The 26,957-nt window shown below is 31.5% G+C and overlaps 2 protein-coding genes and 1 long non-coding RNA gene across 4 annotated transcripts in view; 1 reads left to right on the forward strand and 2 right to left on the reverse strand.

Moving 5' to 3' along the window:
• Positions 1-2,654: 2,654 nt before the first annotated feature.
• Positions 2,655-10,073, reverse strand: LOC107438892 (uncharacterized). The gene has a single exon (XM_021147197.4). It carries the CDS (start codon positions 9,360-9,362, stop codon positions 7,722-7,724), a length of 1,641 nt encoding a protein of 546 aa, XP_021002856.3. The 5' UTR covers positions 9,363-10,073; the 3' UTR covers positions 2,655-7,721.
• A 5,379-nt stretch (positions 10,074-15,452) lies between these two features.
• The window catches only part of LOC147810158 (uncharacterized), a 57,983-nt gene continuing 46,478 nt past the window's right edge, over positions 15,453-26,957 (forward strand). Inside the window, exon 1 of the long non-coding RNA XR_015432925.1 lies at positions 15,453-15,546. This is a non-coding gene — a long non-coding RNA (uncharacterized LOC147810158). The remainder of the gene's footprint in view (positions 15,547-26,957) is intronic.
• Cad74A (cadherin 74A) overlaps positions 16,445-26,957 on the reverse strand; it is a 138,739-nt gene continuing 128,226 nt past the window's right edge. Inside the window, exons 33-41 of one of the 2 annotated variants that reach the window (XM_087160530.1) lie at positions 25,077-25,247; positions 24,907-24,995; positions 24,331-24,423; positions 22,297-22,429; positions 21,889-22,013; positions 21,774-21,805; positions 20,138-20,165; positions 18,780-18,809; positions 16,445-16,763 (exon numbers count right to left, since the gene is read on the reverse strand). In XM_087160530.1, the coding sequence (XP_087016656.1) occupies positions 16,679-16,763; positions 18,780-18,809; positions 20,138-20,165; positions 21,774-21,805; positions 21,889-22,013; positions 22,297-22,429; positions 24,331-24,423; positions 24,907-24,995; positions 25,077-25,247 (786 nt within the window). In that variant the 3' untranslated portion in view covers positions 16,445-16,678. The remainder of the gene's footprint in view (positions 16,764-18,779; positions 18,810-20,137; positions 20,166-21,773; positions 21,806-21,888; positions 22,014-22,296; positions 22,430-24,330; positions 24,424-24,906; positions 24,996-25,076; positions 25,248-26,957) is intronic. The other variant, XM_087160531.1, reaches the window with a different exon arrangement.

Below are 26,957 nucleotides of genomic sequence, written 5' to 3' on the forward strand. Positions count from 1 at the left end.
AGATTGGATTTTGGCCCGGGGGTAACAATATCAGTGAAAGCTGGGTACTGCAGGGATAAGGTTTGAGGGAGGTCTTTACGAGCATTTTGATAAATCGCGGTAATCTTGGCTAATTTGGGCGGTAATCTTGAAATTCGTCGAGGTTGTTGTTAATTTACATCGCACTAGAGCTGCACAATGGGCTATTGGCGACGGTCTGGGAAACATCTCAGAGGATGATCCGAAGACATGCCATCACAATTTTGATCCTCTGCGGAGGGGAAGGCACCCCCGCTTCGGTAGCCCGACGACCTGCGTGCGAGGTCCAGCACTTTACGGTAGCACAGTTTAACGATGACCAATACCGCACACCCTCGGTCCCTACGCAGAGTGGTCACCCACCCGCACACTGACCGTAGCCAGTGATGCTTGACTTCGGTGATCTGCTGGGAACCGTGCCTTAACGATCAGTCCACTGCGGGACTCGTCGAGGTGCGGAAAGAAATGGAAGTATTTGCACTCTTTCCCTTCTCTGTGTTCTTTATTGAGCTCTTCTTTCAAAACACTTGACTAAGATCTTGGGGTGCTGAAAGGTGTGAAATAAAATCTTGATTTAGTGCCTGTTTTGCGAGTTAGTCAGCTTGTTCTTTTTCTATAATACCAGAATGGGATGGGACCCAAATAAATGAGAGAGAATTCACAATTTGACTTGATTTGGCTATTTGGTCTAGGACAGAGGTCGCCAAAGTGGTCTATATAGACTCCCAAGGGTCTATTTAACAAAAGCGGGGGTCAATCTGAACCAGGGGGTGGATCCGAATCGGAAGTGTCGATTGGGGGTCGAAGAAAAAACAGTTCCTAATACGCAAATCACACATACCCAATAGAGTATGTAAAATGTGTGATTTTTTTTATAATTGACTTAATATCAGTTTCTTTATAGAACATAAACTAATAAACATATTTATTTGGGTGAAACAAGTATTTATGTAATTAAGTATGTTTAAGCACTTAACCATTATAAAGTGATCAAGAGATTCTTCTGTTCGATATCAGTTAGTGGAAAATGAAGCCAGAAATTGAAAATATCTTGCAAAATGTAGCAGAGTTGCACACGAGAGTGTAATAAAATCAGTAATAAAAATTAGTTCAATTAGAATTCCAACACCTTTTTTGGATCTAATAAAGATGTAACAAAAATTATTAAAATAATAGCCCCACCAAAAAAGGTTTCAAAAAATGTCTAACCTCTTAAGTAAAAACTAATGTTTTATTTTACTACGAAAATTGTTCCCCTCCAAAAATTATTTTTAAATCCAACCCACCACTGAAAAAAAAAAAAAAATTCTCATCCCCCACAATATAAACTTTTAGGTGTAAATGCGCTTCTCTTATTTGTTATGAGATTGTAAAGTTGTGAATTGGTAAATAAGTAAAAAATTTGGCTGGAAAAAATGTTCTCACAGTTAAAGATTTAAAAAATTATCTCCTCTAAATAGTATTAAAAAAGCTACCTTAAGTAATAAAAAATTATTCTTTAAATCTAATTTAAAGTTTTTTAAACTACAAAATTGTACTAAAGTTTTAAAAAAAAAGCCACCACCCCTCCCAAGTTATAGCACCGTGCCCTCTTGGCACCGCCCTGTATATTATTTAAATAATTTAACAAGTAATACTTAAAAAAATAATGATTTAAAACACAAACTATTTTTTTTAAAAGAAATTAGTTTTATTTTTTAAAAGAATTTTTTTTCAGGGGCTGTATAGTGCAAGACTCAAAAATTTAACTTAAGCAAGACTTAAAATTTTGCATGCCTTGCCAGGAATATTGGCCCAGAAATGAGGAGATGCTTGAGCATCCTTTTCAATCATATATTAATAAAAACATTAAAGTATGTATTATTGATCTGTTGGAAAAAGTTACGCTGTTATATATTGTATCAATACTTTTGTTCTAGGTATAAATCAAGAATAATTATGTATTATTAAGAAAATAGTATTACATTATTAACAAATAAGTTTTAGTAAGTATTCCGCATATTGGAGTAAACACAGAGCATTATAATTAACTAAGAAGTAATATTATCAAAATAATGAAATACCAATAATCCTTCAACATGCTATTTTAACACATTTAGTAAATTTTTATTAGTATAAAATTCATAAATATTTATGTCCTAACAAATTTAAATGATTTGCTATTTCCCCCCCTCCCTTTTTGGTACTCCGTATTTGTTCATTCAGCCTCATAGTGATTTTCATAAATTTTAGGAATGTTAATCAGTGTTTCTGATTCAATATTTACAGGTCTGTTTGAGCACATAAAGCTAAAATATACTTGATCAATGAGTATTTTTACAAGACCAACGTACATACAGGCAATATAATTTTTGAAGTGTGAATAATTGGAACACTAAGTGGAATATATCATAAAGCTCAATCTCCGAACACCAGAATTGTTAGAAGTTGTCCTTTATTTTAAATCATTATAAAAACCCAAAATAAAATTAATATATAGTCAAAATAAACAAATAATATAATAAATCATAGTTAACAAAAATAAAGAACACTACATAGGTAATTATATCAGTAAAACGTATCATATAAACAATAGTAGTATTATATTGCTAATACATTTTCTTTCTAATTAGAGAACCATGTAACACCCCACCCCCTTTTTTTTTTATCACATCTAGATTTTTAATTGAATTCAGAATCATGCAACAAATCATAATGCAAAATAATTCATTTTTAAAGAATGATTGAATGAATAACTGAAGTTATATTAAGAAATTAATAACTAGTAATAAAAAAAAAGTTAGCTCATCTATAGCTCCAGCATTTTTTGCGGTATAAAAGAATAATTTTTATCCATAGAATTGGTAAGAATTTCTTGATTATCTAACCCATCCATATCTATATTCGAACCAAATCAAGAAAGAAATTGATAAAATCTTTATCAAAATTTTTAAATCTATTGAAACTTTTAAATAAAAATAATTAATGTTTCCCAACACTTTACATATACACAATCAATTCAGAATTTTTAAGATAATTTCATTATAAAAAATCTTTACAAGGTAAAAAAAATTAACCAAATATTTTTCAAAGTGTGTTGGTTTTTTCTCTTTAAGTTTTTAAAATTAGTGTTTTCTTAATGTCATTACCAATCAACAGAGCCGGATTATACCTTTCGTAGGCCCTAGGCATAGCCGTTTTTGGGCCCTCCCCTCCTTCCCCCACTCCTCCCCTCTTTTCAAAATATATGCCAAAATTTTCTTGAATATTTTTTTTTTTACATTTTTATTAATATGGATTTTAATTTACGAATTTGTTTATTGAACTTTATCTGCAATACCGACATACTGCCGATATTGCAGTTGATATCGATAATACCATTATGATTAGTTTGATCGATAACTATGTAAACACTTCACGTCAACAATACAACAGCAAACCAGCAAAGAAAACAGTGAAATTGATAGTGAGATTAATTACAAGAAATATTTATACAGTAGAGAACCAATTATCAGGGATGCTCGGGACCATCGCTATCCCGGATGTCTGAATTTCCCAGTTTTCTAGATCGACCAAAAAGTGTCATTAGTCGATGTTTTATCGAACCCGAATTACAAGGAAATTACACAAAAATTTGTCAGAATCTGAGATTAAACTAAAAGCGCAAAATTTGGTGAAAATTTATTCATCCGATTTAGAGAAAAACTTTGTAGATGAATTTTTACTATTTTCAAATTTATATGAACATAAATCTGCGCAAGAAATGTTGAAGGCTCAAATTAAAGATAAACTTGTGAATACTTTTCCTAACGTTCACATTGCATTAAGAATATATTTGTCGATTCTTGGATCAAATGCAGAAGGAGAAAGATCTTTCTCCAGATTAAAATTGATAAAAAATTATTTGCGTTCAACAATGAATCAAGATCGTTTGGCATCGCTCGCACTTATGTCTATTGAATACGACATTTTGCGTAGTTTGGAATTCGACAGCATAATACAAGATTTCGTTGAATCCAAAAATCGCAAAAAAGTAATATATTAGATCATAAGATTCTGCAAAATAATTTATTACCGAAAAATATTATATTTTTATTTCTATCTTCATAATTTTGTGCAAAATACACTTGTTGTTTTTAAAGCTAAATTATTTTTGTCAAAAAGTTTTCTTCTCCCAAGTTTTTCGTAGGCCCTAGGCACGTGCCTAGTGTGCTTATAGGTTAATCCGGCCCTGCCAATCAATGTATAGTTAAAATCAGAAGTCAAAGTGAACAAATCAAAATTAAATTTAGAAAAGACCAGAAAAAAGATTCAAAAATTCATATTGCATGTATTTGTTTAAACAGAGAAAAAAAAAAACTACTCCATGATCAATGACACATAAACTTTATATTAAGAATATTGCTTTTTTTCCCCTCGGAGTATATTACTCATTTACAAGCTTGATTATTGCTCACTTAAAAAATAAAATTACATTAATACAACAGGTAAAGACATTTCATGTAACAGTTTCATTGTCCTTTTCGTCAAGAAAACAAACCTCAAACTGTTATTTTTCAAATATTATTGTTATTATTTTTTTTTTTTTTGTAAATGTGGGAGGTATTTTTAGTCTATTTGAATATAGAGAAGTACAAAAACATTGAGAAACAATTTAAATACGATAACTTCATGGTGAAAGTCATAATCAAATGAAGTCAAAATAAAAAAATTTCATTTTATTTATATAGCTATTAAAAAATACATGGGAAAATAATTGATGTTGCTATTATTAGGAGATAATTTCAGTCCTAGCAATAATATTCATCATTATTTTAAATGAGATGGAATAATAATAATAAAATTAACAAAAAATTAGTGTTGACAAACAATGATTTAGACATGTCTATTATAGACATGTGATTGCTAGATAAAGAAATTATCTGAAATTGTTTTTATCAATGTGTAGTTTTTTTCAGTATTTAACTTTTTTTTCTTCTACATAGGAGATATTTAAAAGACTTGTTGAATTTTTTAAAAAATCTAATAATAAGATCGAAACACAGATTTCATTTGAGTGCGTTGAAAAGTGATTACTGAAATACATGATTCGAGATTTCAATGTCGTAATATCATATTAAAAATTAACTGAATCCAATTGAAAAAAGGGGCAAATATATCCCATTGATTAAATAGAAACTAAAAATGTTTTTAAAAAAATGAGAAAAACACCTTTATTTCAAGCAAACTTTTTTTTTCAATGTTTGCTCTTTCAGAATTACTGTTAACATAAAATTTTTTAAACTTTTGTGTTTTCCTTAGTAGTTCATTAATTTCAAAGTTTAATAAAGAAAACTTTCCTTTCTCAAATTTTATCCGAAGCTGCGTTTCTCTCTAACAAATCTGCGTAAAAAATAGTGATTGCGCGTGAATGAGAACATACAAAATAATAAATTTAAATAAATAAATAAAAGAGGGAGCTGGTAAGAGTGGAATAAATGGCTCGTTAACGAGATTTTGCGCTACAAAAATTTAATTTTGGATTAGCTGAGTTCTGAGAATTTTTTTCGGAATATAAATTATTGATTCGCGGATTTCCGCGAATTAGTGGAAGAATCACATGCTCCTATTAGCAAATGTCACAAATAAAAATAAATTCAATTAAAAATACCAGTTTTTTATAGTTTTATTGTAGTAAATAAAATTAGTTTCATCGCTAAATTTATTTTTAAATTACGAAATTAAAATATTTTATGTTAGCAGTGCAAAATAGAAATTAATATTAATCACATAAAATAGAATAGTACATTTTTAATTGGGCTGAGGTATAAGTAGTCTTCTAATGCAGTTTCAAAAACTTAGATTAATTAAACAAGATTATCTATTTGGAAAAACAAAGGCTGACATTTTCTTTCAGGCCTATATTAAAGTTGTCATTTCAAAGAAGAAAATATCATGTTTCCTCATTTAATTAATCAGAATACCTTTAAAAAGGTTATTTACAGTTAAAAAAATGATTAATTCACATTTTTAGAATATAATTTCATTGCTCAACTTTTTTTTAAAAATATTTTGCTTCATAAAAAAAAAAAAAACACCCACTTTCATTGTAGCATAATTTTTATATATCCAGTAGTTTGAAAATATTGCAAATTAGTATTATTGTAAACAGCATTTATGATCAGATCAAATTCTTTTTTTAAATTAATAAGTAAAAATTTTCTGTTTATTAAAAATTAGAGGTGTTTACTTTGCTTTGATTAATTTTATATTACTTTTTTATTTAATATGTTTTCACACTAAAATTTTTTTATTATTTGATAAATTTAATGTGTTTAGAATACTTATTTTGGAAATTTCCTCTCATCCTGATGGTGCCAAAGGATTTTTGCGAGTGTTGATAGATTGACAGGATAATCCCGATGTTCCAAATTTACTTATCAGAACATTTACTCAAATTACTAGTCATGTCTAAAAGTTACTATATTTACAAAATAAAACAAACAATTATTAATTTGACACAGATGATTACAAATATATAAAAATAATAATGATAATTAAACTATTCAGGACAACATAAGGTTTCTCAAGTGATCCAGTCCCATTGTTTTATCCAGGCTGTGCTTTTACTATTTAAAAGTTTTTAGACACAAATATGTTATCAGTCACACATACTTTATAAAGTCAATTTTTGCCTTTTTTTTTATTTTTTAAATCAGTATGCTCAATGAGTTAATTGATCTAAATTTATTTTACTCCATGAAAGTTTTACTACACAAAGTCTAAATAGTTTTTTTTTTTTAAATCCTGTATAAGAATGTTCACTTTTTTAGAAGTAACTTTTCAAAAAAGTTACTTCTAAAAAAGTAACTTTTTCTCAATATTAAAATTTGAGTTTTTTACTTAAATTGCAGCACAGCACCGTTTATCTGAACTTTGATAATGCAAATTTCCAAACTAAACAGATAGGACAATGACAAGGGATAAAAATTAAGACACTGGTTCAAAGGAGCAGTATAGTTTCTCAAATGTAAGAACTTCCCTAGCTATTCATCTGGACCCGCGGCGGTGACTATGGTAACGAGGTATAACTATTTCAAGTAGGAATGTGGGGTCACTGTTTAGGACAAGTTTTGGCTCGAGGATACGAGTGAAAGGTAATTCTTTTCTCAGGTCTATTGTGTTAGCGTTAGCCCCAGAGTGAAGAGAAGCTACCCGCCTTGAAATGCATTACTCTTGTATCCATAGCAGCAGATGGCCTCAGACTTTGCAGCAGGGGAGTTCTTACCATAGACAAACTATAACTAAAATGTTTCCCACATCCATACACATTTTCATAGGTCTGTTTACATATCACTATTAGATTTTTTTAAGGTAATAAAGTGAGTTTAAATTGCAGTACAAAGTTATGTAAACAGTGATGGTAAAATAAGCTATTTTGTGATAAAACCATAACAAAATAAACTATCCCTTTATATTGAATGCTGATTTGTAGGAAACATTGATACTTAATTATTGATGGATCCATTCAAACAGAGTGGCCTTTAATGAACTGACCACAGTTCATTTTGAGTTCTGTCAACTGTATCAGATATTAAAGAAAAAAAATTTTAATTTGAAATTTTGCACCCAATTGAATGCAAAAACCAGCTTCGCATGCGCTGTTGTTGAAAATTGTTGAACCATCGGGACTGGCCTCGCTCGAAAGTCTGTTTCGTAAAATACAAGTAAGAACAGAAGAATATTCACATCATGACTAAGGATGGATTCTGTCTAGCATGAACATTATGATGCCTATTTAACTTACTTTTGTCAATGAATTTCTTACCACATACACTGCAAGAGTGGGGTTTATCACCAGAATGTATGAGGAGGTGTCGATTTAAACTACTTTTTAAACTGAAGGAGCTCCCACACAAACTGCAAGAAAAATGCTTCTCCCCAGTGTGAGTAAGATAGTGTTCGTTTAAACTAGCTTTTTGAGAGAAACTCTTATCACACATAGTACACAAAAAAGGTTTCTCCCCAGTGTGCACCAGATAATGTTTACTTAAATTACTTTTATCTGTGAACTTTTTATTACACACGTCACACGCATAAGGCTTTTCTCCAGTATGAACGCGTGAATGCTTCATTAAATTATATTCAAAAGCGAATGCTTTGCTACACACTCCGCACACGTGAGCCTTTTCTCCTGTATGAACACGAAAATGCTTTCTTAAGGTACTTTTAGTGGAGAACTTTTTTTCGCACAAATTGCACGGATGAAGGTTATCCTTAGAGTGCGTTGCAATGTGTCGCGTTAAATTTCTTTTTATGGTAAATGTTTTGGAGCACACGTCGCACGAATAACTCTCGTCTCCAATGTGAACGTGGGAGTGTTTCTCTAAAGTACTTTTTTTTGCAAATGTTTTACCACATACAGTGCATAAATAAGGTACTTTTTCAGCAAAAGTGGGTGGGGTAAAGTTGTATGATTTATCACATGCACTACATATGTAAGGCTTCTTTTTATTTTTCAAACTGATTTTATTATTGAAGTCATTTTCCATTTCAAATACTTTTCCACATACATAACATGTAAAAGATGATTTTTCAGTTTGAGTAGATGAATAGACCTCATTACCCATAGCAGATGTTTCATCACATCCAGTGCAGACATAAGGTGCTTTTCTTACCTGAGCATGTAAGTTATTTTCTATTTCAAAAGTTTTGCAACACACTATGCATATATTGAATACTCTTTTAATTTTTGGAGACGATCGATTATTATTTTCCGCTGAATATGTTTCATCGCATGCACCACAGATATTAGACAATTTTTTAACCTGAGTAGATAAGAGTGAGTCATTTTCCATTTCAATTGTTTTACCACACTTACAGCAAACTTCAGACGTTTTTTCAATCGGAGGAGGTGAATGTACACATTTTTCCATTGCAGTCCTTTTATCACACTCACTACAAATATAAGAAGTTTTTTCATTGTGAGTAAGCGAGATCAAGTTATTTTCATCTGCAAATGTTTTACAACACAACTTGCAAAAACGAGTTTCTTCTTCATCTTGAGAAGTTGTTTGTTCCATTTCAACTGCTTTATCACACTTACTGCAAATATAAGAAGTCTTTTTATAAAAAGTGCGTAAGGCAAAGTTATTTTCATTCGTTGATTCTTTACCACACATGTCACAAACATGAGTTTTTTCCTTCACCTGAGTAGGTGCTAGAACACCTTTTTCTTCAGTATCACAGGTATTGCAAGTATAAAGAGTTTTTTCATTATGAGTAGGAAGAATAAAGTTATCTTTTATTGCAAATACTTTACCACACATATTGCAAATATGAGTTTCTTCTTCAACCAGAGAAGATGTGTGAATATTTTGTTCCATTGCAAATGTTTTATCACAGTTCTAGTAGATTAAAGAGTTTTTTTCATTATTGCATGATAAAAGACCAGTTATCATTTAAATCTATTTGCATGCGTCAATTTGAGTAGATAAGTATACAATACTTTTCACTGCAATTTTTTTTTTAAGTCACAGTACAAATAAAGATTTTTTTAATAATAAGTATATTAAAAGTAATTATATTATTTTGCAAATGTTTCACCCCATACACTACACAATTAAGACGTTCTTTCAATTTGAATAGATGAAATCATGTTCCTGAGAAAGTGATTAAACAAACTTGAAAAAATTCTTTTTTCTTAGTATAAACTCCGAAGCATCGTATTTCTTTATTTAGCTAGAATCAGGATACTTTTCTTTTAAAACATTCCGTAAGTAATAAAGTTTTGTTCCACGCAAATTTTTATCCAATTCCCAATGGGAATATTTCTTTAATTCAGTATGAAGAGAAACTGTTTAATATAAAACTGTAGAAACTAATAATATGATTTCACGATATTCGATGCATATTTTTCGACACAAAAGAATCTTTATATGACTATATGGTAGCCTAATTGTCCTAGCGTAAAAGGTTCGAAAACAAATTGATAACACAAAACACAAGCATCTTCTGAATCTCAACAAAAACTTTAAAGAAAAAGAAACAAACAATTATGCTGGACGCTTTTATCTATCTATTTTTGTCTATATCAAGAACCTATAAAATAAATTATTTTGTTGCTAGCTTAAGATTAACGGAAATCAAAATTGATTTTTTTTAATGGCAACATTAAAGAGGGTTGCCCTTTTCAATTATTGTGGCGACTCTTTTCACAATGTACATTCGCCCCATCGCTATTGTATTTACATAATAATAATTTAAAGTATTTTTATATTCTTTTTATTATTAACGTATAACGTACTGGCTTGACGGTGATTTTAATATAAATATGATGCTGAAGAAGGAAAAATATTTTGTGACGTCTTGAAACACGTACATAGGCTGGATATCGAAAATCGATCCGACGACAAACATCAATTCGCGATCGTAGCGGTCGAGTACGTCTTCTAGCGGGAGCCTGAAAATATCGGGCATTAATTCCATCATAACCTTTGGCAATGACGGATGCCATTTTCTTATCAGCAAATAAGAAACAAAACTTCCCTAATGCCAGAACAAGTCAAACATTGAAGCAGAACACGCCAAGCATTTGAAGAACATTTTCTCAATAATTTTTACCTGTCTATTACCAACAACATAACTTCTGATTTCATGATCACTTGCTGCTACAGATGTGTATTGGCGATCGCAACACTCGAATACGCCATCTGGGGAGAGACCGGATTCATGCCTTTAGCCCTTCCCTCTCCTCCTCTTTTCAGTTGTATAGGAATGTACTACGATATTTTCCCTTTTTGTTTAATAAAAATAATTTTTTTAAATTTCCGTGATACTGTTCTTTAGAACTATGTTTAACGTTATTTTCAGTTCCATACAGTTTTCCAACTTAAAAGATTTTAATCTATATGAAAATCAAGAGAGAAACTAACGTACTTCCTTCCTCTATGACTTTCCAAAAGCATGTGAAGTGTTGCCATAGGTAGAGAGTTCTGCTCTGCGCCACCTGCAGCCCATTTCGATAGCCAATATTACGGTAAAATAATTTTTTTGTCTTCAATTCATTACAAATTAAAGTGAAGTCAACGTTGCTTCTGTCATTCCAATGAATAAATGTGAATTCAGAACGTACTCAGAACAGTATAATAGTTATAGAATATTCTTTAATTTTTGAAGTAATATGATTCTTAAAACTATGGAATGTAAGGTTTAAATAGACCTTTAATGTTATATCATTAAATTTAGTAAAACTATTTCTTAGGCATTAAGTTTTAACTCTTATAAGAATATACCTATCTTTTTCTGTTTATTTGCAAATATTTTTCAGATGTGTTTTGGATGTTCTTTCTCTAAAAAGAAAAAAAGAGATACCATTTTGTTTTCGTTTGCAAAGAATATCAAAAATTTTTCTTTTTTTAAATTTAATAAGCCACAATAAAGAAGGAACGTTACAATGCTACACGCTACATTAAAGACGTCTCCAGAGTAACTGAATGACTGTTCATATAGAAATCGCAGGTATTCGTCTCATACAGCAACGCCCCCTATAGTTCTTTGCGATCGCGAATTGAGACAGTTTTTGCTACCCATGTTTTGAAATGTTGGGTGTTTAATGGAGTCAATCCAGAAAGAAAAAGCATTTGCCCAATGGTTAACCAGTGATCTTAATACGGCAATCACGACTTTTTTGTTGATTTTTTTAAAATATTTTCCTTGATGTTATTAGTTAATGCGTATGTTAATTTTATTGCTTTTAATAAATAATTTTAGTTAATATTAATATGAATGTTTAATCATTTAAGTGCATTTGCACTAATATCGTAACATTACTGAATAATTGCAATTAACGTTGCAATTATTTTATTATTTGGCTTCATAAATAAAAAGATACATAGAAATAGAATCGTAGCTCTATGCTTTTTATAAGTGTGGTGAAGAAGATTGAGAATTAGATTCTGGAATAGTTGTTTTTAAACAAATGTTATTTTTCAGAATCAAATTAATTTTGTTTAGTTTTCAGCACTTTTCTGCAACTTTTATTTATTAAACATTACAAATCAATCGACAACGGAGAGAAGATTCTATCTACTGATCTCTATGGAGGTTACTCGATTACTGATAGGAAAGAGTATTGACTACCCAAGTAAAGTTAGCAAAACTTGCAACCTCAATCCGTGATTAGATTTAGCTATTAATTTTATCGTCAATGTTTAGGGTCATGACTACACTCCAATGAAGTTGCCTTTATATCAGCAAATCGTTCAATTTGTAAATACAACCAATTTTCAGGTAGCTTTTTTTCTCCGGTCTCTGAAAAACACTATAAAGCGAAGGGCGTGGTGTACTTAGGCCAACTAAATTTTCAGTAAAATTCAATTTTTCATAAATTTTGAAGTTTCTTTCTATCGATTGCTATTTTTTTTTTATTTTGTATTAAAATTTGTTGTTTCTGTATTATTTTTTTAATTCAGTGTAAAAAGCATTTTTGTTATTTTTTATATAATGTTGCATTTTTCTCGCAATTTAAAAAAATAATAACTTCAAGTATAATGTATATCTCAGTTAAGCAAGGTCTCACTTTGAACTGATAAAAGAGACACGGTTCGCAGTAGAACACCGAAATCAAGCATCATTGACAGGGGTCAGTAAGCGGATGGGTAACAACTTCGAGTAGCCTGCTTAGAGGCCGAGGGTATGCGGTATCGGTTCTCGTTAAACTGTTCTACCGTAAAGTGCTTGACTTAACGCTCAGGTCGTCTGATTACCGAAACAGGGGGGGGGGACCCCTCTGCAGAGGATCAAAATTGCGATTGCATGTTTTCTGATCATCCTCGCAGATGCTTCCCAGACTGTCGCCAATAGCAATCTACAGTAAATTGCAAGCCCTCTTGTGCAGGTCGTCGGGCTACCAAAGCTGGAAAGCTGTCAGAGATCGGCTTTGTGATGGGATGTCTTGTGATGGACGCTTATTGACAGAAGGGCCAGTGATAATGATTAAGGGTGTTCTGCTGGGAATCGAGTCCTTACTATCAGTCCACTGCGGAACGAATGATATTTATGATCACGATGAATATTTATTTAGTAATAGCATTTTTTTTCGATAAAAATCCATGATAACGACAATTCATAATAGCGGGTGTATTTGTAGTTGCAACGAGCTTGTCGTTTTGAGCAAATATATATATTTAATGTAAAACAGCAAATAAAAAGACTCAAATATCAAAAAAGCCATATTTATTTCTGTATCTTTAATTTTGAACAATTATTTTAATTTAAAACATTGACTTGAATTGACTGCTTTTGCCCACAGATTGAACTGCGAAGTTCTGTCCTTTATAAAAGGAAAAAAATCTGTCTATTGTTTGTCTATATAGAGTGAACTCCTCTAGTCATTCGTCTGGAGAGACGATGGTTACGAGGTTTAACTGTTTCAAGTTGGATCGTTATTTAAGAAAGATTTTGAATCAGGTCAGCGAGAGAAAGGGAGTCAGAGGAGAAAGAAGTTCTCCTCTTTCGCCCCTGTTTGTGGCGAGGGGAGTTCTTTTTATGGACAAACTATATGAGATAGTTATTTGAGATATACTGCTTACGCATAATATTTAGTTTCCAAATTGCTACAATCTTTTTAAAAAAGAAAACGAAATAAATATACGCTGATTTTAAATGTAGGTTGTCAAGAAGGCAGTAATAGATATGTGGTCAAAAAAGAACACTTTTTTATAAGTATATGGTAAGATTTCAAAAAATAACAGAACTGTTCTTTTATTAGAAGATAACTTCGTTTGGTCATTTTTGCATTGCTTTATAAAAGTGAGAGGTCAAAATTGTAAGAAGGAAAAGATGTTCATTCTTCACTCTTTTGTATTGATACTATAAAAAGTTAAATATATCTTCCATTTAAATCTCTTTCGAACTGTTCCTCACTTAAACAGCAAAAAAAAAAAAAAAAAAAAATGGGCGGTGTTTCAGATTTTTTTATGTCCGTATACCTATAGACTAGACCAACTTCACCATAATCATAAATAAAGAGTTGTAAAAGTCTATAAAAAATTAGGCTAATATAATCATTCATAAAAAAAAACAGCAAAACAAGATCAAATAAGAAAAAAGAATTCTTAAAAAATTAACAGACAGCAGCGGTCGCTATAGCAACCCACGCGCACTGTTTACTATTGCTCTTGAACACAGTTGAAAAGTGTGATGACGTCAAAATAAGGTGAGCACGCCATCAAACCCAAAACAACATCCATTTTGCAAATGGACTTAAAAAAAATATCTATATATGTATCCCTAAAAATCTTTTTTTTTTTTTTTAGTCTTAATAACAGAAGGCTTGTAATTTTTTACTCGTTATAAAAATGCGAGTCTTGTATCAGCATTTTGACGGTGACTAAAAATTCATCGTAATAGCGGACTCGACTTAATATGTCATACTCGTTTTATCCAGCTGTTAACTGTAGTCCCGTACTGTAGTGCATGATTAATTGAGTGTAGGGTTTAATGGCGCAAACTATAGTGCAAATGTTAATGAAAACTTCGAGCTTAGTTATCTCTTAACTATAATATTGCAGTGTTAGCTGCCCTTAAAGCACTGAAGCTATTTATTTCGAAAGCTTTAAATGATTAAATAACTTTTGAGTCCTGTTTATGATAATATGAAAATTAAAGAAGTATATAGATTTTTAAACCTAGTAGTAATTATTTTTTTTTATAGTGAAACTTATATTTTTAACCTTTTTTTGGTAATATCTCCCAATGTCTCAGAATTATCATTATTATTATAATTATTAACAGTTTAAAATTTCAAATCATTTCTTACCTTAACAGATACTATCAGAATATAAGTAGTATATAGAAAAGTTTCTTGAAAAAATATTCCTGACTGGAAGAAGAGTAAAATTATAAAATTTAGGTTAAAAATTAAGCATTCTTAAAAATAAAACAATAATAATTTTCCACCTATTTTTTAAATTTTAATAATGTTGTTTTCACCTCATATAAATATATTTTAACCTCTTCGGGACGGGAGAGTCATATACGCATTTTCAAGGTGGTGACAACCATGGGTGAAAAAGATAAAATTTGTAGCCAAGTTAGTTTTAATGCAGTTTAATGGTGGGTGGAGTAATAATAGTTTGCTTTATTTAATTTACCACTACTTAGTTTTAAAAAACTATATAATTAGATTTAAAGTGAAATCAATAATGTGACGCTTATTGTCACTCAAAATTAAAATCAAGAGAAAGGGCTAAAATTAGATTTCTAGAACATTTCAGAGTCTTCGATTAAATAAATCTACCGTGGGAAATCTCCATCGGCAAATAGCAAGTTAAATACGGATAAAGTAATTCAAATAAACGATTAGGTTTAAATCTTACAATGTCACCCCCATCACGGGACAAACTCGAAAACAACAATAACTTTTGGACTTGATCTTTCCTCAGATTTGTAACTTCTTATCACCCAAAAAAATACGATATAAAAGCAGCCGAAGGAAAGGGTTCAGAAAAGCAATCAAAGGAGCAATCAGTCAGAGTGTGTCTGAAACCGAAACAATGACTAAACTTGGTAAGTCTCTCTCCATCTATTCTGAAAACACGTAAGAATTAATAATGATAAGTTGAATTAATTATGTTGAAACTGATAAGTTAAATTAATTGTATATTCTAATTCTAAAATAGTCCTGTAAATTGCTATATCGGTTCAATATAGTTATGTTATTTCTTAAATTGTTTAAATAATAAAATGTTACTTGTTAAAAGCAAGACTTCTATTTATTCTTTATTTAAATTTAGTAAAAACGCCACAATAATATGTTTGCCAAATTAGCTATGCCCAAACTTAAGCTACTTCTTTTTATTTTTTCCATCATGATTCTGATTCCGTACGAATACATTTATGACACGCCCGTCACGAAAAGGTTAAGGAATAAAACTGTACCAGATCCTTACAGGATGACTAATACTGTAGAAAGTGATGTCTAGTAAAAATCTGTTAAAATTAGCAAACTTTTCCAAGCATAGTTTTTTCAATTTATTATTGAAAGTGAATGTAAAGAATGTTTTCACTTTGAATTTGTATAATTTGTAATGTATGTCATAGTAGTAGTTTCGATTGAATAATTAAGTAGATTAAATAAATAAATAAAAAAAAGAACTAACTTTCTACCACTTTCTACATTTTTAGTTACCCGTGGCATCCCTGTCGAAAATAAAAAAAGATCAATAAAGGTAACACGTCCTCTTTAATTTTAAAGAAAAATTGCTAGTTTATGCAAATGAGATATTGGGTAAAGACATGACCTTATCTCAAGTTAATCATAATCGGTCCCTTGATGAAATTTATTAGTTAAATTGAAGCCATTGTTTTCCTGCCTTGCCATTTGTAGTCAGTGAAAAAATTTTACGATTAAAGGATTCTCGCATTCAGTGGAGGAGCTGCAATAAATGAGACTGAAGCCAAGACATGTAAACAAAATATTTATAAATAAAAAGAAAATGAACTGTACATCACTCATCTGTACAATATATAATTATGTATAAATTAAAATGAAGTTTATTATAAATAGTCTTTTTAAGTACAGGCGATTAGTTTCACCAGTAATAACTGCTTAACATCGGCATCAAATGCATCTCGCATCTGACGTCACTCTGACGCACTAGTCACTGGCGATTATCACTCTGCACGAGAATAGAGTCCGTCATCTGAGAGTCGGGTAACTTCTGAAGGAAGCTGCATCTGCAAGCGGAGCATTCATCTCTTGCCATTCGTAAATTCTCTGCTGTCTGAAAGAAAGAAATGAATTTCAATTATGATTGAATTTCAACTCATTCGATGCCAAAGTTAGAATTTATTTTGGAGAAAGCAGAAATTTTTATACTTAATAGATTTATTAATTTATAATTATCCGCTTGAAGGGAATCGGAAGAACTTATTACCACAAAATTTAATCTTAACTAGCGACATCACACTTGCTTATTTCATCCTTATTCTGATAAATCGGAACATTTAGAGGGGTAATAAATTCTATGATTTAACATTTTATTATTGTTTTAATATATTCAATCTAGAATGATTTTGGTCCCCACTTTCTGCAAACAACATAAACTTATATTGAATTGTGCGCAGAAGAGATAAAATGCTGGCAAACTTAAGTTTACCTAAAATTGCTATTTCGCTACCACTTTAAATATTCTGGAACTTTAATTTAAATTATTATAATAACTACAGCCGACCGGCCTGTGTAGGGGGCAGGGAACTGTTCTTGCATCAGAAAGGACCTGGATTCGAATCCCGGGCAAGGCATGGATGTTTCTTTCTCTCTCTGTGTGTTCTATGTCCTTTCTCCTTTGTGTGTGAATGTGACCAGCCCTATAAACGGATTGTGGTTGTGTGAATGGCGTGGCAGAAGTCGAATTCCTGGCCATAGATGGCGCCACTGAAAAACAGGAACAATCGCCCCCCCCACTGCCTAAACAGGCATACGACAAAAAAAAAAAATAATAATAGTAACTACAGAGCTATTTTAATCCCTTATTTGAAAGCATTATTGAAAAAAAAATTTCAGTCGAGTTAATCTCACATGGTTTTATGCCTGAAAGTTCCGCGGGAACAAATTTGCTCTGTATAAGCACAGGCCTACCAACTACTACGCGTTTAGTAAAACATTTTATAGGTTGGTAGACATTTAAAAACGATTCTTTTCTGATTTTTTGATAATTATGCACACATTTTAAAAGCTTCACCACGAAAAAACTGGAAGAAAGTGTCGTTGCATATGAACTTTTAAATCATTTATATGCAGTGGTGTGAAAAATAAGCTTAAATGAATTAAAAATAATGCATAAAAATATTAACTTAGCTACCACTAGAATAAATTTTAGCAAAAAGCGTAGAAAGTTGACAGCTCTGTTAATAGAAAAGAGACCAGACGAAGGCCTCAAGTGAGAGCTACAATGTCATCTTATCAACGATACGGCCGGGGTGGAAAGCAACGGATAAATGGGCCCGAGCGATGAGTCGTCACATTCTCCGAAATGATGAGCGATGAAGAAGGCTTAGAGTGGGCCAGAAATCATGTTAACTAATATGTTTTAAAGAAACATAGTAGATTCAAGGGTTAAGCATTACGAAGATCGTGAAAAATGTAACACTTCATTCGAATTCGATGAGCTTTTTCTCAGAGCTTTTAAGGAAAGACGGAATGAGTTATTTCCTGAGGAAGCTGACATGGAGACCGCTATATCTTCAGAGACTGAAGGATTGCTCACACAGGTACGCCGGCAGGTACCTCAACGGATGCACCGTCCTAGATCAGTTGACCTTCAGTCAATCCATCTACTTTTTTAAACTCCTGGTTGCGAATGGCAAAATTGCGTTTCGGCAATCAATTATTCAATGCATGTATGAGTGAAGAATGAATACCCACGAATAAAGATAGCTAATCTGACGTCACTTCGTGTATTTGCCCTCTATTTATGTATCAATAATAACAGCAACTGGTGATCTCTTTTGTCGAATGAATTAGTTACTCCACGAAAATGTGCATACTGATTACCTATTTTAACTGGATTAAAATTCTCATATAGAAATCGAATGAAATTAGAAAGCAAAAACTCAAAAGAATAATAGTTTCTCGCTCTTCATTGGAATTAAAGTAGTGTAATTTATCATTAAGAACAACAATATTACGGCAATTGATTGATTGATAGTAAGCAAGTGCTTAAGTTCTGAATTTAGCAGTAGAAAACTCTATTGAATACACAACTGGATAAAATTATTACTACTGTTAAAATACTTACTCTGCGGCGCTTAAAATTGGTGGATGACCCCTAAAAAGGAGAAGAAAAAAATATTTTATGACAAGTAATAAAATAGTGCCATATGTGAATATGGGGAAAACCATGATAATTTGTTCTGACTGTACTTCAAGATTTGATATTGTTATAATTTTCTTAAAGAAATGATAAAAAATAAAGTTTTCCTCAGAAATAAAAATTAAATCACTTTTACATCGAAATTAGAAGAAGTAAACAATATAAAATCAGTCAGAAATATTTTGCTATATACCGGAGGGGTTACAAATTATCGCAGTTTCAACAATATGCAAGTTTAATCAATATGACTTGATCGAACTCGAATGCTGCGTTTTCATTTATGTATAGTGCGAAAAAAAAACGGATAACCCTGAATAACCCTTTTGATCTAATGATCGGATCTTCATTTTCTAGAACACAATCTTAATGGTTCGAAGAGATGATTTAAAATATGTAATTAGTTAGTGCTGGCGATATTTAAAATTACGAAATCATGCATAAAAATGCAAAAGTTATTCAAGGTGGTCCCTTTTTTATTTTGCGCACTGTATCAAGTTTAGTATATGAAACGCCTCGGTTTAGACTCAACTCAGTGTATCCTCTTAATTCAAAGATCCCTGTAATTGTTCATCCATTTTAAATATCTAAATGGACCGGCATAACCTGGTTGGAACGGCACTGGACTCACGTTCAGGAGAACGGGAGTTCGCATCCAGCTGGTCGAAGACTCCTCGTGCAGTAAATGGTGACTGGTGCACGTTAAATCAGTCGGGTCACGAAGTCTTCCATGTTTTCATATTAAATTATACCTCTGCGGGTACTGAATTGGAGATTGATCGTTCTCTGGTCCACGCTTATCCCTGCTGAATTCGAAAAATACCTGGAACATTTAACCAGTCAAGGGAGAGGACTCAAAATACGCATGAGGGGAGGGGGGAGGAGTAAACTAGCCATTGAACTACAAACTTTAAAATTAAATAAAAATAAACATGCTTAATGTCATATCAACACTTCTCGGCGAGAACATTTTTAAAAAAATATTGCATCCATTTTTTTAAATTTCATCTTTTTGAGGTTCTAAATCAACAGTGAATGACTTCGAACTGTCCTGAAATAGTGAGAATTTAATATTATTGTTTTGGTTAACCAAATGGGTTAAAAAGAATTTTGAAGGTTACTAAACTTGGTGAATTAAAAGAAAACTAAAATCGATAGATGAAGGATAGTTTTAGAACAGTTTTCTCATCTTCACCATAGTTGGCCAGGCAGACCAATGTGGGCCAATGCCTTCCAAGAACAATATTCTACACTTTAATACAAAACAGTTAATGGACTTTACTCACCCATTTTCAGTCATATATACACTGTGAACTGAAAAGAAAAAACAAATTCAGTTTAAACTAAATAAATAATTTCAGCATTTTCAACTATACAATTCAAAATTACAAATTAAAAGAAAAAATTTAAAAAAAAATTGGACAAATAATTCTAGAGACATAAAAATTTAAAAATACCACTTTTTCGGAAATTTTAGTACCTCAGAATCAATTTGACCAGAAACTTCGTGTATTTCGTAATTGTGTATTTTGTGTAACTAAATTGTGTATTTTATCATCTATAGTGGTGTAAACCATACAGCGCAATTTTTTTTAACCCGATTAGATAAAACAACGAAAAATAATAAATAATCATTAAAAATTATTTTTTATATGAATAATTTTAAGGAAAACAAATTTCTCACCTGTGCAGAAATTTTTTTCATTTAGTTTAAAAATTTTCCAAAATTTAGCGAAATTTCGAAGAAAGGGAATAGATAATGTTAAGGGGATCAAACTTTCTATTGCTTTATTTTCTTGACTAAAGTATTGGCACCTTATTTTCCAGATTACGGCTATATTCACATATTTCAATAGTCGAAATCAACAGACAATTAAAAAAAAGATGCGTTTTTTCGGAAAAAGTACGTTTTTGTGTTTAATCCTGCAACTTAATTAACAGTTCGCTCTAATTAATTAGCATATTTGAGGACACCATTTTAAGCCATTACGATTGGCACTTAGTTTATAAAAATACGATCACTAGAAGAAAAGTTGTTCAGGAGGATATATTGCTTTTTCTCTTTTTTTCCCTCACTGTATATGGTATATTATCTAGCGTTTAGTCGAAAGAAAAAAAAATTTCAGCTCATTTTCTCCTGGGGTATTTTTTTTTAAAAGGCTGCTCTATTTCAGAAAGGAAAAAAAAGCGGTAGCACAAGTGTTTCATTATTTTGCATAAACAATATAATTCTGTCTCTAATTATATCTAAAGCCGTGGTGGCTCAGAGGATAGAGCGTTCGCCATCCGATGAGATAAACCGGGTTCGAATCCCGGCAGTGGCTGGTCAATGCGATTGCCACATCCTGCTCGCACCAATCATATTCAGACGTAAAATATTCTCAGTGGTAGACGGATCATGGGTTAGAGTCCTCTTACCGTCAGACTAACCGTGTGAGGTTTTCGTGACTTCCCTCTTCGTGTAACGCAAATGAGGGTTAGTTCCATAAAAAAAGTCCTCCACGAAGGCAAATTTCTCCCAATACTTGATCCCGAAGTTCCCTTATCTTCTGGATAGGGTTCAAAATTACAAAACTACGGAGTTGAACAGTAGTAGTTATAAACACAAAATTGCGTCGGATGCTCAACGACGGTTATCAAATCAAATAAAATACAATAACATATTAATGATACATAAATCTGGATACGAAATCAAATAACAGTGCATTTTTAAAGACCAAAGTGGTAGGTAGAAAAACGAACTATCCACTTGGAATAAGCAAATATTTATTACCAATTTTGCAGATAACTGTTATTCATACATTGACCACTTTTTGTGACATGGCTGTCATACGTTCCACTTGTGCTACTACTTTTCTTTTTCTCTCTCTCAATAGTAATTGAAGAAAGGAGGAAAAAGTAAACGGAATTATCAATACTTACAATAGGACGATCTCTTCAGTTTCTTCTTGTAACTAAGGGGGGGGGGGGAGAAGAGAATTAGTAAAAAGAAGAAGAGAGAAATTAGTTTGCATAAAAAGAAGAAAAGCAGTCATACTTTGAGAACATGAGACAGATGAGGACACAAAATATGAGTGAGGCAATGGCGATGATTGCGGCCACCACCAGGACAGTTACTTCACTCCACAACATTTTATAAGCTTCCCTCCGACCAGCACAGCTCTAAAAGGGAAATCATTCCTTATTATTCATTTAATGCAGTGAAAGGAATATTTTTCAGGATTTTATAAATGGAAATACAGCTTTATGTAAATATAAGAAAACATTTTTACTTCAATAAATATTATTTAAGAACTATGCGAATTTCATCATGTCATCTGGATTTTATAAGCGTCAAAATGGCGGTTCAAACAAAAATCATTGTTTGAAGACTGAGATTTTAAAATGTAAAATAATATTTGAGCTGAGAGAGAGAAAAAATGTTTTGAAAATGTTCTCTTCTTACTTCTATGGCAACGACACTGTAGTTTGAGTAAAGTTCTCGAATACTTGGCGATTTGGCTCGATTCAGTATTTTCATAACTTTTTTAGGATCGATGATGACATCATTTTCTAAGAGTTGAAAACAGGAACTTGTGCTGAAAAAGAACATGATATTATAAATAAAGTAGATTATCATGCAGTGCAATGGAATAAACCACATGATTTAGAACTTTCATTCTATTACCAAGTACAGTTGTAATTGAATGAAGGCAGTAGTTTCATCAAAAGCGTAAAAACTTTGGTTTTAACATGAGAATAAAAAGGAATGTCTGAGTATGGAGTAGTTTTTTTTAAAAAACTTATCGATTATATAGTATGTAAGCTTTGTAAAATAGTATCATTAGAGGAAAATTTATTTAGATTAAAATAAGAAATTTGAAAATAAGATGAATTTTTACAATGTTTATTGAAAGACTTAAATATGTAAAATCTTTAAAATACAGCAATGCAAATTAGCTTACTAAACTAAAAACTCATTAATTTGTTAGCGACCTCATTTAAAGCAATTTTTTTTTCTTCAGAAATCTAAAAACTAGTAGAATAATTATTGCACAAACAGAGATTCTAAATGAACCCACTTTGTTGTAATTTTTTTCTTGTGTTAACTAAATCAATGTTTTTATCTATGAATATCGGTTTAATAATGTTGATTTAATAGAAATAAGCCTACTGCGACTTATAAATAATTTAAACGTTTATATGAAACACCACATGTACTTGTGGCCAAACTTTTCAGTTGTTAGTTATATTAATTTTTTTGTTGTCGCTAGATTTAGTTTTCAATTCTCTATCACTTTATAATTTTTTCTTCTTTCTTTTTCTATCAACTTCGTATTTTCGACAGTTAGCTTGCAAATTATAACTATCAGAATCGATTTTTAAAGATGTTTGACCTAGTAGTTTATGTACCGAAAATCGCCGTTTTATACTATTCTGTACTTTCCCAATTTTGTAAAAATATGTAGTTCAATATTTAAATTGATAAGATTAGTTGTGTGTTTCATTTAAATTGAAAGGTGATGCATTTAATTCACTTCCATGTAAGCACTTTTTTTGAGGAATAATTTGATAAAAAAAATGGCTAAATAAAAGTTAAAATATAAACTCATTGGAAAAAATTTAAGTAAAAATGATTCGATTACAGCGCATCATATCAAAAAAGGTTAAAGAAATAAAAAGAAGAAAAACCGATTTCTTTTCCAATTGTTAAAAATTAACTTTTAAAAAGCTTTTATATGGGGGGGGGCTTGAAAAAGTTTTGACTTGTAAAGTGGGTGATGAGGTTAAAAAAGTTGGAAACCTATGTTCTAGATAACCTCATAAACCAAAAAAATGGGTAGTAACATTTCTAATCGGTAATTTGCGAACTCACTGATGCTTTACTTTTCCAATAAAATATTCTGAGAATAGAAATTCCACTCAGGGATACTCGAATTTTGAAATGAAATACTGAAATGATTTAAAATGAAATAAAATAAATAATTGGAAAGGTATATGAGTTTTCGAGTGCTCAGAGGATAGAGAGCGTTCGCTTTCCAATGAGGTTAACCGGATTCAAATCTCTGTCGATACGAATTTCGTACCCGGTTCTCACCGACCACAGTACTGACGAAAAATATTCTCTGTGGTGGACGGATCATGGGTTAGTCCCCATGCTGTTAGGTTAACCGTGGGAGGTTTTCGGGGTTTTCCTTTTCATGTAACGCAAATGCGGGTTAGTTCCCTCAAAAAGGCCTCCACGAAGACAAATTTCTTCCAATACTCTAAACAGGAGTTCTCTTGTTTTCTGTATTGGGTTCAAAAGGACAAGACTACGGAGTTGAACATTAGTAGTCGTGAACCCAAAATTAGGTCGGCTGTTTAACGACGGTTATAAAATATATTTGATTCATTTTACTTTTCAACTTTTTTGTAGCTTCTTATGATTTTTACGAGATATCCTTCAAATGTAAGTTGATATATAGAAGTGTTTTTATGTTTAAAAAAAAAAACCTACCTCTCAAAATCGAGACTTCCGTCATTTCTGGCATAGAAATTAGTATCATAAACATTCAACGATATGGGTTTGGCAATTGCTAACTTTAATGCTCTGAAAAATAAAGAACGCAAACAAATTATGTTCACATTTATGTAACAAAAATAGCAGTGATAATTTTAAACATAAGCAATTTAAATTTCCGTTAAATTTCGTTACATATCCTTAAGCATAAGCATTTTCAATTTTCATTACATTTCGTTGCATTTATATATTAACAAAAATAGCAGTGATAACTTTAAATACAAGCATTTTCCATTTTCATTATATTTCGCTACATTTATTTAACAAAAACAACAGTAATAGCTGTAAGCATAAGCATTTTCAATTTTCGTTACATTTATACAACAAAAACATCAGTGATAACTTAGAACTTAAATTTTTTTTTTATTTTAGTTATTTATTTCGTTATATTTTGTTACATTTTCAATTTTCGTTGCATTATTTTTTTTCAAAATTTTTAAAAATTCTGAAAAAAATACTGCTATTACAACTTATTACATTGCATTACAACAGTGAAGAGGATGAATACTTTACTTTTCAAAATCTGGAATGATTTCCCTGACTTCGTTTGGCCTCTTGTAGAAAACGAATTTCAACAGATCACGGTCTTGAAGAACGAAGATCTGTAAGAAAACAAAATAAATGAACAGATTATTTATGGTGCACTTTGCACTAAGCATCAAACACTTAATAAATAGCCTTACCTTGACGTTTGCGAACGCCATGTATCTTGCATCCGGAGAGCTCCGAGCGTCCACTGTGATTTCGAAGTGACCACCGACGTACTTTCCAAGAGCCTCATTATTGCTGAGAGCACCGGTTGCTGGATGAATGTGGAATGCATCTAACACCGCATCATTCTCTTTCGTGGATGGCTGATGAAGAGATAAAATCCAGTGAGCGTACGAAATAAACTTCTTTGGTGTCTCATAAATAAAATATCGTAAATTATTCCGCTATGGATCAGGGACGTAAATGTTCCACACTTTCGTGACCAACGTCATAATTGTGACAATGGGGTCAACACTACGCACAGACCGCCTTTACAAGCAAGGTAAGCTGATACCCGCCGATCTGAAGCTGGATGTGTTTCCAACAGCCACTGGGAATCGAAATATATTAAAAATCGCTCCAAGGTTTTGAAGCCAATAAAACTAATTTTTTTATTGCTTAACAGAGAGAGGAAATTCTTGAAATTTCAGATTTCCGTTCCATTTTATTTTTTTCATTCTGCAGTGTGCAGTTTTTACGCAAAAAAAAAAAAAAAAAAAAGGGACAACAACAAAAAAAACCTCGAAGTAAATTTTAAAACATTCTATATGACATACGAAGAAAATTACTCTCGATATAGGCATTAGTCTGTGAAAGGGTATTGGAGTTTTAAATTTCGAAACTAATGGTTTGATAGTGTGATTGGAGTTAGCATTGTGCCCCGGTCGTCATGACTCCCCAGTCAAAGCTGGTACCCATAGATCTGAAGGTAGGTGGGATGGATGCCGTCACCCCAGATAGAACTCCACAATGATCGCTCAGAACCTTAATTATTGTGCCATCGTGGCTAAATTAAAATGAAAAAACTAAGTTATTCAAAGTGAATTTGCTTTCACTGTTACTTATCATATCTGGATACACTTTTTGTGTGTAATATTCACTTTGTTTCCTTACTGCTATTCAGTATAGAATCCAACTTCCGGTAGATTTTATATATATACAGGGCTACCAACTTTCTTCACTTTTTGTAAAAACTTATTCTAGTGGTAGCTAAGTTAATGTTTTAATGTAATATTTTTATTGACTTAAACTTATTTTCCGCACCACTATACACGATTAAAAAGTTCATATGCAACGCCACTTTGTTCCAGCTCAGATATGTCTCTCTCCAAAAGTGTTGGAAAAACCAAATTTTGATTTCTCGGAAAACTGCAAACACATTGAATCAGTTTAAACCTCTTCTCCGCGATCATTTTGTACCTTCACACAACTCAACCTCTCCTCAAATTTATTACAGAATTTTGTGCTTTGATTTCTACAAATTTATATCGAATTAGTTTAACCCTTGGTGCCGTGCAATGTTGCTTAACCCTTTTGAAGGCCGTGGTAAGTATACTTACCACCACGTTTTACCACTTTTAATTTAGGTTTCCATTTTTCAATAACTTCAGCTTTCTTGAAGTGAGTTTGAATAAAATTGGTAACCATTTATCACTTTCAAAAAACGTATAAAAGTTATAAAATACATAATTCCTTTTGAAGTTTGTAGCATTTAAGGAATTTATTTTATAAATAAAGAAAAATAAAAGTCAGTAAGTTCCTAATAGGTCATGTTAAATATATTTACCACCAAAAAAATGGCATTTTTATAAACTAAATGAGTTTTTTTTTATATCAATTACTGTTCTTAAAACAATTTCAATTCCAAAAATACTTTAATTTACCTTTACTAGAAATAAAGGGCCCGTTAAAGGGTTAAAGCCATGGTAAGTATACTTACCTCCGAAGTCCATATTAACTTTTCTACCACTTTTATTTTAGGTTTTCATTTGTTATTAACTTCAGCTTTCTTGAAGAGCGTTTAAATAAAATTA

Source organism: Parasteatoda tepidariorum, chromosome 4 (genome assembly GCF_982258835.1).
Source record: "Parasteatoda tepidariorum strain Cologne lab strain chromosome 4, Ptep-v5.0, whole genome shotgun sequence".
NCBI classification, from domain to species: domain Eukaryota; kingdom Metazoa; phylum Arthropoda; class Arachnida; order Araneae; family Theridiidae; genus Parasteatoda; species Parasteatoda tepidariorum.